The 13290-nt window shown below is 34.8% G+C and overlaps 1 protein-coding gene across 1 annotated transcript in view; it reads left to right on the forward strand.

Annotated features, from left to right (window-relative positions):
* The window catches only part of spn-E (spindle E), a 323333-nt gene that overhangs the window by 163308 nt on the left and 146735 nt on the right, over positions 1 to 13290 (forward strand). The window contains exon 15 of the mRNA XM_067157868.2: positions 1903 to 2055. Coding sequence (XP_067013969.2) covers positions 1903 to 2055 — 153 coding nt within the window. The remainder of the gene's footprint in view (positions 1 to 1902; positions 2056 to 13290) is intronic.

Consider the following 13290-nt stretch of genomic DNA (forward strand, 5'->3'; position numbering starts at 1 on the left):
TTCAAACTGCGTACCTCCCCATAGGTGCTTACTTTCCTTGTGCCGTAAGTAAACATTTTTCTTCGGAGTTTAAGTCCACCAATTAGTGTCAAGTTATGTAAAGTTTGTGTAAATCAATGACGGTAATAATTCCACCTTACTTTTTGAAGAAAGAGCTATGTGTTTTACCGTAACATATAAACTTTTCCCACCTCGTTCTTACCATCAGGGTTTTTAATTATAAGTGTTAATTTTTTGCAATTGCATTTTGTAGCTGAAAGTGTTCTATATCTTATGAACAAAACATGTACTAACCTTTTAATGAAGTAGTTAGACTTTATGCTGAATTATGTTTGTACTAGCTGTAGAACCCGGCATTGCTCGGATATTTTTGGAATGTTTACCTTTAAGATTTGTATCTCCGGTTAGTTATGTGTAAAGTGAATGTTTGTAGAATTCCATTTTGAGATGTCGATTGATATTTTATGACTTACTATGGAGTTTGAGTTATTTAGATGTGTTTGATTTCAAGTTTTAGATTATTTAATTTTCGAGTAAAACTTTATTCTTGTGGAAGCTTAAATTGACTGGGAAGTATATCATCCTTTCGGAAAAAAAAAAAAGTTGTAACCATGTGTGTTTAGTCATCGCGCTGTAGATATTCTACCCTCTCAGCCTATGATTTTGGCACCGGCTATAATCCCAGGGTTGTTCACGGGTGATCACCGGTGATATTTTCGAATAATATAAAATAATCGTAAATTAATAAGCAGGAAGGGTAAAGAGAAAAAAAATAATAAAAAGATTATGAATGAGAACCTTTATGCAAACAAGTTTATTTAAAAGAAAACTTTGGCAAAGCGAATACAAAAAAATAACTGACAACATAGGACTTCGTATATACCAGATATAACTTTAATTGTGCAACACAGGAGTAACCGTCAACCAAAGACTTTCTCATCAGGAGATTTTATGTGACCTCACAAGGATTTTATTTGTCAATGTTCACGCATCTTTGTTACTTTTATCATAATTCGTGTATACGGTTTTCACTTTTGTATGTCATTCCACCACCATCCCATCCTTCTAGATCCTCTCTCATTTCTCCACATTATTTTATACTATGTCTTTTGCTTTTATACTTAGGCTAGGCTGATGATGGTCCACAGTGGACCGAAACTAGTACCTATTAATATCATTGTAATGTTTTTGTAAACATCAAATGATTTTTATTATTGAGAAGGTGGAACATTAAAACTTTGTATTTATTTTAAGTATATTTGTAAACTGGTTTAGTCATTTATGCATGAGCTAAATAGTCCTAGAAATGTAATGAAGGGTGTCCTGTGTACATTGGTTAATAAACACTATTTGAGTAGTTCAGATCTGGACCAAACATTAATAAGAATTCTTCATAACTGACAAAACAGAGAGAAAAGCATAACAGTATTACATATTTTTCTTGTCATCCCTCTTGTATTACCAGTCATTTTAAACTCCCAGTTGTCACAGTGTTTCCCTTTCTCATGTCTTGTCTTTCTATTATTATATTCAATGTGTTGACTCCCTGTTTTGAAACTTGAGAATGACTGGCAGTCATTGAGTAGCAACCAAACTGCTCAGGAGTTCAGAAAGTCTTGTATTTGTTAAAGAGCTGTTCTTTATTAGTGAATTTTATGTTTTAATTAGTATTCATATGGATTCTTTAATTTTTTTATTCACTTGTGGACTTGGAATATCATTGTCAGAGGCTGTAAAATGAGAAATGCTGCTGAATGAGAAGGAAGTTGTGTGGACAATTTTTGTATTTGATGATCCATTGAAATTTTTTCCCATTGTTATTACATATATCAAACTTAGTAATTAAATTAGTATGTAGCCATTCAAGTTACCCGTTATCAATTCTATATTTTGAATTTCTAGCAAAGTGTACGTGCAGTTTGGTCGAACAACCTACAAAGACCGAGAAGATACTCACAATTTTATGGCTAATATCCCAGGAAAAGTATCTATGGCAGTGTACAGAGCTGTGAAGCTTCGGCAGTTAAGGATACCAATTGTCTTGAACATGATCTCGTAAGTAAAATATTTGATTCAGTTATACTCAAAAGTAATTTTGTATTATTTCTCTATATTTGTTACGGTAGACACTGGTTTATACGTAATTCAAGGGGACCTTTTGAACTGCTTTTAACTTGGAACTGGTGTACTTTTAATTTTGTATTTTTAACACTTTTCCCTCTAATACTTTCATAGCCATACGTTCTCTCAACTTATAATTATTTGCCAGTTTGTCTCATACTAGATGATGTATAATGAAGCTTTTATTGACATTTTGCAACAAGTTTATACAGGGTTCAGAATGCAAAAATAATGTACACAAAGACACACGAAATGCATAGATAGATTTCTAACCTATTTTCATCACGGTAAAAGTGGGGCAGACTGCGGTATGGTCTACGAAGGACATTTTGTGTCTCGGATAGAGGGATAATAAAGATATTCACTTCCTTTCAACTAAACATGAGGCCGCAGGTATCAAGGCTACTGGAAAATTGAAGAGGAAGCATAGCCAGCAACCAAGGGAAGAAATAAAGAAACCTAAGTTGTGCTTTGAATACCAAAATGGTATGAAAGGTGTTGACCTGCAGGACCAAGTAACAGGACTATTCCCTGTTATGAGACAAACAGTTAAGGGATATAGAAAAATATTTTTTTATATACTTGACATTTGTTTGTTTAACGCATTTGTTGTCCATGCATCTCTTCTAAATGTAAAGAAGAAACCTTTCATAGACTTTCGTATGGCTGTGGCAAAACAACTACTAACTTCAGTGCATCTGCCAGAGTACAATGGACGAGGGCAGCCTAATTCAAGTGATACATCCCTAAGATTACAGAGTAAAAATTGGGCTCATTTTCAAGCTCATAATTCCTTCCACCGACAAGCCTTACAAATGATATGTTGTTTGTGCAGAAAACAACAAAAGAAGCAAAACAACTTGGCAGTGCAAAAATTGTGAAGTACATCTACCTATACCCAAATGTTTCGAGATTTACCATACAAAATCTTCGTTCTGACATCATTGCTGGTGAGTACAATTGTTTTCAATGCTTCACTGAAAACTGTGCATAATAATTCAGGTTGCTGTTCTATTTATGGCATTTATTTCAGAGCAGTGCACAGCAGTTCTGATTGGTAGCTTACTCATGTTGAGGGCGATTTAAATTTGACTTCTAAATGAGCGCGCAGGACTATTAAACATGAAGTGATTGTGTTGAGTTTATCACTTTCATGGTCACTGTCATAAAATTCTGGTGAAATTGATGCCAGTACTTCATTTTTTTTTGTCAAGCTGGCCGCTGCCATTTTCCCGCGAATGCCTTCCTTTGTGCACATACATATCACATTCAACAGGCGACTGTCTGAACTTAGTTCTCACATTGCCCTACTGCTGCAATCATTGAACACGAAGTCAAAGTTCAGTCAACAAGGAAGTTACGGAATGTAAAACTGCTCATCGACCAGAGTTCAACATTCACGTATTAGTGTTAGAGTGTTAGAGTGAATGACAACTGTCGACCTAAAATTGACACACAAACAAAAGGAGTTAGAAAAATTCTTCTAGTGAAAAAAAAAAAAAAAAAAAAAAAAATGTTATGAATTTTTTTATAATGAAGATTTTAAACATATGTCCACAACTGACACAATAATGGACCTTTCCTTTTTCACTCTGATACTTTTTATTGCTGATGCCGTTGAGGCCAGGTTCCTCACAGTTGTAAATATCTTCAGGTGTTACCATATTTACCTGCATAATTTTCACAATTTTTTGACCAAATTTTTTGTTCTAAAATGAAGCTGCATAAATTTTGCACTCTTTATCTCAAAAGTTTGAAATTACCCTGGAATATGAGATAAAATCTATAAAATTGCCACGATAGCTGTGAAAATACCATTTTGTATGAACATTAAACATTTATTTACAGACTAGCTAACATTAATAAAATAACATTTTTATGAAAACATAGCACACCGTACGTATGTACAGTAGACTGTCCGTTTTCCTTCACTACAATGTTATATACATGGAAAATAAAAGCATGCAAGTTCTCTGTTGATACGCTTTTAGTTTACCGGTAGGTCTACATCTTCTTAGCATTTGTTTCAAGAATGTAACCAGGCAAAAAAGAAAAGGTCTAGCATTGTTTCTTTCACAGTGCTGTCATACACTGTAACAATAAGGTAGGTACAGCTAAAACTGGTTGGGACATGTTTGTGGAGATCAAAAAAAGTCATGAAGAGGAAACTTGCTAAAAAAATTAAAAATTAAGCTGTTAAATTTAAAGTTAGGTTTCAGCATAAAAATAATTACCATAAAAGCAAAGAAACGTGTGTTCACAATTTATAATTAATGAAATGGATAAAGAAATAAGACATTTTAGGAACACCAACATAGTAAAACATGAACATGAACTATACACTTCAGTATTTGCATGAAAAATTTAATATGCACAAAAATTGTCAAGAATTTGATTCAGTATAAAGAAACACATGTTTAAAAATATACAGAGTAACTAGCATGTAAGAAACATGTCTAAAGTAGACTGCTTCTTCTTTCGTACCAAATTACATGCAAGAGTTTGGTAATGTGTTTCATTAACTGTTGATGCAAGGGTGATGGACTAGTATAACTTGGAAACAGTTCTCTAACCCATGGGTAAATAATGAAAATATCGAGCTGATTATTGTTGTTGTTGTTGTTGTTGTTATTATTATTATTATTATTATTATTATTATTATTATTATTATTATTATTATTATTATTATTATTATTATAAACCCACCTACAGCAAAAGTAAATGAAACAGTGCTTAAAGAAATGAAGAACTACAAAGTGTGTGGAGAAGACCAGGTTTTTGCAGAGATGTGGAAATATTAAAGGAGAACAATAAAACTTTGATTTCCACCTATTCAATTCTTTAAGTATTTAATAATATTATAGTATAGTATAATATAGTATTTAATAATATTTAAAGTATTGAATAGGTGGAAATCAAAGTTTTATTGTTCTCCTTTAACAGACATTCAATACGGAAAAATGGGGATAGTCTCCTGCAATGTGGAAATATGCCAGCAGTGCAACTCGGACATCCCTCCATATGATATTACAGAAGATTAGGATATCAGAAAAATTCCCAGAACAATGGACAACAGCTATAATTAATCCAATTCATAAGAAAGGTGAAAGTAGTAGTCCAGACAACTATAGAGGTATTTCCATCCTTGACGGTGCGTATAAGATTTTCTCTAAGATACTATATAATCGGATTGAAGAACAACTTGATCAAGAGTTAGGTGAATAACAGAGAGGCTTCAGACCTTGGAGAAGCTGCTCTGAACAAATAATAACTTTGAAGCTAGTCATGGCATATTACAGAAAACCAAGCAAGCCCCTTTCAATAACATTTATAGATTTCATGAAAGCTTACAACTCCATCCACAGACCATCATTATTAAATATTTTAAGGCATTTCAGACTTCACCCAAAGCTAATCAAATTGATTGAACTTATTCTAACTAATACAATTTCTAAAATTAAGTTCAGAAGATAACTTTCTGAACCATTCTTGGTAACAACTGGTTTAAGACAGGATGACAGATTGTCACTTCTTTTTGACTGTGCACTAGAGTACGTCATGAGGGAATGGTACAAGAACAACTCGAAAAATATAAAAATTGGAACCCAGAAGGATAACATACATTCAAACATTTCATTTGAAAAAACGGAAATAATGCTAACTCAACTTCTGCTTGCAAACAAAATTAAGCTGGGAGACCAAGAAATAAAAATTGTAGAAAAATTTAAATATTTAGGTGAAATAATCGCATATAACCTGAACGAGAAATCAGCATGGCAAAATAGAATAGATAAACTGGTTAAAGCACAGCATGTTACCGAGAATATATATAGTAAAAAGTGTCTCTCAATAGCAACCAAATTGAAACACTACAAAACAATCACCCAGCCACAAATTACATATGCAAGTGAAACATTATTCAAAACAACAAACACAGTTGCAATAGATAGAGTACTCAAGTTAGAAAGGAGAATAGTGAGGACCTGCTTAAATAAAAATTATCAAGTAAATGGAGTCTGGAGACTAGCTTCCAATGAGACAGTTTGTAAAGAAATAGAAACTGTGACTAGCACAATGAAAAAGAAACGAATATCATTCGTAGGCCATCTAATATGGTCACCAGAAAATAGAATCAGTAGAAAAATAATTAAAAAAATTATGGAAGAGTAAGCGTAATAATAATATTAGATGGAAACAGAACTTAAAGAAAACATGAGAGAGTTGCATATTACAATAGAGGATTTAAAATACAAAACCAGTACACTCAAAATATTGAAAGATAAACACACTAGACTACAGACAAAAATCAACAAGCAGAGAATAGGAAGAGTGATGGTAGAAGCAGAAAGAAAATTACATTCAGAAAGGATGAAACGGTATTCGGCTGACAAAAAGAAGAAAAACCTCCATAAACCTAAGTAGGCCTATGTTGGCTAAAAAATTAAAATAAATAAATAATTATTTTGACTTGTGAGGTGTGGCTATGAAGTTGTTTATGTATATTATTATTATTGTTATTATTATTATTATTATTATTATTAACATAGTTATGTACGGACTTTATTTGGTATAAATCATGATCGTATTGTTTGTGTGTTGTATGATCTGTATTGTATAACAAAACATGTGAGGTTATGTCATGATACATCTGCTGTATGTATACATAGTGTCCACATTGTGGAAAGTCAGGGAAATAGACAAAAAATCTGGAAAGTCAGGAAAATCTTCTCCAATGATGGATTTCAGGGGATAATTTTAGGCTGTAGTCTGTTGTAACCCAGGCTATTTTAGCATTTCTTTTTCAGGTATTTTTTCAAAAGAAGTGCGTAACAATTCTACATTTTTTGTTGCGCCCTTGTGCCATTTCTTTCAACTATTTTTATGTTCTTTTTTAATTTTGATTCTGAGATGCTTTCTTAAAACTTATGACAGTGGCTAACAAGCAGTGTACATTTAATCAACTTTGGCTAGACAGTAAAGTTTTTACCGAACTGAGTGGTTGGTTGGACAAATTGGTAAATGGTGCAATGTAAAGTGTGTTGGAAGTTATTCAAACTTAGTAATATGGGTAAACAAGCAGTCACTTCTCATGCTAAAGGACCTACTAATATAAAATACATGAAAACTAAGTCTTCCCAGCCAACAGTGTCTTTCTTTGCAAATAATATCTCTACTCCATCTTCCCAGCCAACATTGTCTTTCTTTGCAAAGAATACCTCTACTCCATTTGAAGATACGCAGCCAAGCTCTACATCCACAGCTACAAAAGAATTGGCATTGCCAGGAGCAAGTCTATCAAGTTTAGACTTTCATTGTGAATAACGATTGTTATATCGGCTGAAGCCATATGGGCTCTCCAGGTTGTCACTGGAAAGATGTTTCTCAACTCTTGTGATGAAACTTCTTCAGCATTCAAAACAATGTTCCCAGACATTAAAATTCCTCAAAACTTTCCTATGGGCAGGACTAAGGCTTCTTATGTTATAAATTATGAATTAGTTCATATTTTAAAGAAAGTTTGCAAAATAACTTAAACAGTGCTCTGACTACGTTGTTTGTTTTGATGAATCTTTAGACAAATTTATCCAGTGAGGACAAATGGACTTGTGTGTAAGGTTTAGGGATGTAAATTTTCAAAAGTTGCAACAAGGTATTGGAATAGTGTATTTTTAGGCAGGGTAACTGTGGATCACTTGTTAGATGGGTTATCGTAAGCCTACCCACACAAATCGCTATCTTAATGCAGATTCTCACCAGCATCCAGCACAAAAACAATGCATTCTCACGACACTCACCAAGAGGGAGAGACAAATTTGTGAGTCATCAAATATCCAGGTGGAGATACACACTCAGTCACATTCAAGGGTAATGCTTACAGCGATTTGCAGATTCATAGAGCCCTGCATCCCAGAGAAACGACCGAGCAAAGCTCATAGAAGGAAGAAGTGAAGGGAACTGCCTACTTGCCTTACATTCGCAACAGCACAGATCGAACTGCCAAGGTCCTCCGTAAACACAATATAAACACCGTGTTTGGTACAGCCACTAAAATTGCTCACAGTCTGAGTAAAACCAAGGACAAATTGTCCCCATTTTTACATCCTGGGGTATACAAAATTCCCTGTACTTGTTGTAAGGTATACATCAGCCAAACATGCGGGTCCATTGGTACCTGTGTCAAGGAACATGAACTTAATATTCGTCTCAACCAGCCAGACAAATCGGCAATAGCTGAGCATGCTCTATCGTCGGGTCATGATGACACTTTCCAAGATGCTCGAGCTCTTACCCACACTAGACACTACAGGTCCAGGATTATACGGGAAGCTGTGGAAATATGTATAAATCCTAACAATTTCAACATAGACACTGGCTATCAATTAATACCTGGATGCCAGCCATTAAGGATTTATTTAGGTATTTTCCTTCCCTGTCCCTTCACTATTGTTATTTCATCTCAGTGTTTTCCAAACTTGTACGTTCCTCATCACGAGATGTTTCATTCCAGGCTTATGTCAATGTCATACACCTGTTAATGTCATCTGTTACGTACACGTTACGTGACCCTCTTAGACTGATTCTGATGGTTCGGTCAGCTTCCGCTTCGAACGCTAGCATGTGCCACGTCCGGGGAGCCATCTGGTAACGAATGAACGTACGATTTCCACTTCTGTTTTAACGTCTAAATTTCAAAAAGTCATTGTTTAAGAAACCTTTCTCATAGACAGTCGAGCTTTTCATCTGATGACGCAGAGCACAGTTCTCTGCGAAACGTAAAGAATTTCACCTTATTTTCTTGACACAGCACAAGCCCAAAAGCCTATACATTATCATAGATTTTATTATTTTGGCTGTTTCATTAGTAGGTATGTTTGAATACATGCTGGTGATATCAAACAAGATTTTGTGATGGGGCTGCAGGTTGAACTTTTTTAATTTTTCACAATATTCTATTGAATTTTTTTAGAAATTGGTGTATAAATTTTGATGTGTTATAAGTGGGGTTATTCCTGCTATTTATGATTGGTCGGATGGGTATATTGTTTTTATGTTTTTTGGGTAGAGCCTTTGCCTTTGGTATTTTTGGGTTCTTGTTTATCAGTTTCTGTTGTTTTTGTTCTTTAAATAAAAAATTAGAATATTTAAGGATAGATTTTAAACTTTTTTGGATTCTGGCAATCGGATATTTGTTCACCACAGTATAAGACTTACCCGAGAAAAACTCTTTGGTTTTTTTAATGTAGTCGTTTCTATTTGCCTACGACTATTGTTTCACTTTTATCTGCCTTAGTTATAATCACATTATTAACTTTTCTCCGAAAGCCATAAAAGAGTAGTTAGTGGGACGTAAAGCAATTATTATTATTATTATTATTATTATTATTATTATTATTATTATTATTATTATTATTATTATTATTAAAATCTCCGTCTGTGTTAGGCTCAGCAGGTCAACAGAGGGATTACTGAAGAAGTTGCTTTCAAGAATAATACGAGCCTCGGATGTAGGAATTCAAGACGACGACATCAGTTTGGTGCAAATGACGGTTTACAGCCCGATGTTACACCAGCTACCCAAACCAAAAGAAGACAAAGTATCAGAGTGGGAACATTAAATATCCTGATATTGACAGACAAAACTGAAGAGCTGGTCGACCTCATGGAAAGGAGGAAACTTCTGATCATGGGCCTGAGTGAAACAAAGTGGAAGAAAACTGGGAAAATGAATATCAGATTGGACTATAGTCTCTACTGGTCTGGAAATGAAGTAGAGTCTAAGAACGGAGTAGGATTTTTAATACATTAAGACATATATGCTTGTAGTGAAGTTGAGTTTGTTAGTGAAAGGATAATTATCTGTGAACTTGCTACACATGCTCCACAGGAAGGATGCTCAAAAGAGGAGAAGGCCAACTTCCTTAATAACTTGGAAGAACACACTGAGTATGACAATCTAATTGTAATGGGTGATTTTAATTCACAAGTTGGCTCACAATGAACAGGATATGAATCCATACTGGGCCCTCATGGAATGAGAAACAGAAATGAAGAGGGAGAATATATGCTAGATCTATGTATGAGAAACAACCTGATAGTGAGCAACACTTGGTTCAAGGAAAGGGACTCCCATAAAATCACAAGATATAGCTGGGATGATAAAATAGGTACAGTAATAGATTATATTCTGATAGATCAAAATGTATGGAAAAATGTCAATGATGTTAAGGTCATTCCAAGTGAAGACCTTGGTGGAGACCATAGACTGTTGATTGCAGTTATTGCAGACGAAAGACCTCCCAAAGTCTGTAACAAGAAAGTCCCAATAATAAAAACTTGGCGACTAACCGAGCCAAGTGTAAAGAAAGAATTCAGGGAAGGTGTCCACAGGTTGTTGCCAAGAGAAGAACTGAAATTGGTAGATGAAGAATGGGATACTCTAAAGAAGGTTGTGGTTGGTACAGCAGAAAAAGTATGTGGACGACAGAGTCAAATAAGGAAACCTAAAGAAACTGCCTGGTGGAATGATGATCTTAAAAAGGCTATCAATGACAAACCATGCAAGAAGATCCTTATATCAAGCAAGAACGTGGGGAGTTCAACACGAAATAGAGGAGAAGCTGTCACTTTACAGAAAGAATAGATTCCAGGTCAAACAGTTGGTTGCAGCTGAAAAGCAGAAATGCAAGGAAGATCTGGCTACCAAAATTACGCAGGATGGAAATAAAAAAAACTGTTATACAGTATTGTTAAGATTAGAACAACTCAAAATGAATCTATCCAATCTGTAGAACTTCCTAATGGTGAGGTGACTAGGGATAAGACCAAAATATTACAGGAGTTCCAAAGGCACTTTGATACTTTGCTGAACTGTTATGAAAATGTCACCCCATTAGATGATGAACCTTATGATTTTGGCAGCACAAATACCACTAATCTGACATGGTTGGAAGTAGAGAAGGCAATATCTAAGCTGAAAAACAACACATCAACTGGATCAGATGAATTAAGTGTTGAGATGATCGAAGCACTAGGAGAGGTAGGAGAGCAGTGGATGTACAGGGTACTAAATAGAATCTGGAAAGAGAATGTAATACCCAATGACTGGAAGCAAGGAGTCATCATCCCATTGTCGAAAAAAGGTGATAGAAAGAAATGTACCAACTACAAAGGTATAACTCTGCTGTCACATGGCTTCAAAATCTTTGAATCCATCCTTGAGAGCAGGATTAGAAAATATGTTGAACCTACACTTGAGGAGGAACAACATGGATTTAGACCTCATAGATCAACTATAGACCTCATTTTTGCCACCAGAATGCTCTATGAGAAGTATTGGGAGAAAGGTAAAACACTTATAACAGTTTTTCTGGACATCGAGAAAGCATATGACCATATACCACTCAGGCACATATGGGAATGTTTGAGACATAAGAAAGTGCCTGATGACATCATAGCACGAGTACAACGATTATATGATGAAACCAAGTGTTGTGTCCAGGTCCAGGATGGAAGGTCAGGTTGGTTTGAAACAAAGAGTGGAGTCCAGCTAGGAAGTTGCTTTCACCACTTCTCTTCATAATCATAATGGATGAAGTTTTAAAAGCAGTTAAGAGAAAGGATCCAACAACTAATGCCCTGGTTTTTGCTGATGATGTAATGGTGTGGGGTGAGACAGAAGCGGAAGTACAAACTAGACTAGATCTCTGGCATGAAGCTTTTACAACCTTAGGTCTCAAAATCAGCAAAACTAAGACAGTTGGCTTGGTGATGAGTAGAAACTCTCCAACTGTTCATCTAAGAATTGGAGATGAGGAGATGGATATTGTAGACAACTTCCAGTATTTAGGTAGTGTTCTGTCATCAGATAATACCATACATCAAGAGATTAGTAACAGAATACAGAAAGCTTCCAAATTCTATCACGCTGTATGTCAAATACTTTGGGATGAAACATTTCCGTTGGTTTCCAAAATCAGCTTGTACAAAATATATCTAGTACCTATATTAACGTATGGCCTGGAAGCAGCAACACTTACTGGACCAACAAAGAGTCGTCTTCAGGCAACAGAAATGAAGTCTTTCCGTTCTTGTCTACAAAAAACAAAAATGGATAAAATAAGGAATGTGGATATCCGACAACAGCTTGCATTGGAAAGAAGCTTGCTGGAGACTCTAGAAATGAAGAGATTGCAATGTTATGTTCACATAAAAAGAATGAACCCTCGCAGGACTCCTCGAACATACTTTGACCACAATGCTCCTGGGAAGAGACCAAGAGGACGACCTCGTGATGTTTGTGAAAAACAGATAATGAAGGACCTTGAAATTAGAGATATGAACTGGTGTCGCTTATATGAGCGGCATCTGTGGATGGATAGAACAAACTGGAGAAGGCTCGTACACAACCGCACCCGGCTTGCTGGAGCGAAGAAATGATGATGATGATGATGATTATTATTATTATTATTATTAATATGATTATTATTATTATTATTAATATGATTATTATTATTATCATTATTATTATTAACTTTTATTATGGTTTTTAACTCCTTTATTTGCTTTGATAGGGCCTGATTAGAGTCTATTTTCATTTCTTTTACTAAATTTGGGAGTTTCTTTTTTATTTCAAATTTAACATAATTTTGTCTCTGTTGGCAGTTTCCCTATATTAAATTCCGTTTCCGCTATTTTAGTTGTTAGATCTTCTGTTTTGTATGGGTTGGACAAATTGGACCACTTAAACTTCGCTCCTTTATTCAGTATGTTCATTTCCTGATCAGAAAATTTAGTGTTTGATAAGTTAATTGTGTTGGGGATATTTAATAATTGTGTGAGTGGTTCTTTTTCTTTTTTTGATTTCACGTTTATTTGACCTATTATTTATTTCTTTTAGTTCTAACTTGTTTACTAGCATGTTTTTCTTTTTATCTAAGATGTTGATGAGTTTCTCATTAGTATGCTGCTGAATGGAAAATAATTGGGGATGCAAAGTACTTGTTTCGCAGTCACACATGCTTGAGTGTAACCTCCAATTCATTGGTGAGTGTGACCAGAATATTATGTTTCATAACTCACTGGTCTGAAATGGAAGACTTCTACTAATATTTGTTTTAGAAAGCGTGTGATCTGCAATAATACACTGATATTTTTTTGCTGTCTGATGTT

The sequence above is a fragment of the Anabrus simplex genome, chromosome 1, assembly GCF_040414725.1.
Source record: "Anabrus simplex isolate iqAnaSimp1 chromosome 1, ASM4041472v1, whole genome shotgun sequence".
Taxonomy (NCBI): domain Eukaryota; kingdom Metazoa; phylum Arthropoda; class Insecta; order Orthoptera; family Tettigoniidae; genus Anabrus; species Anabrus simplex.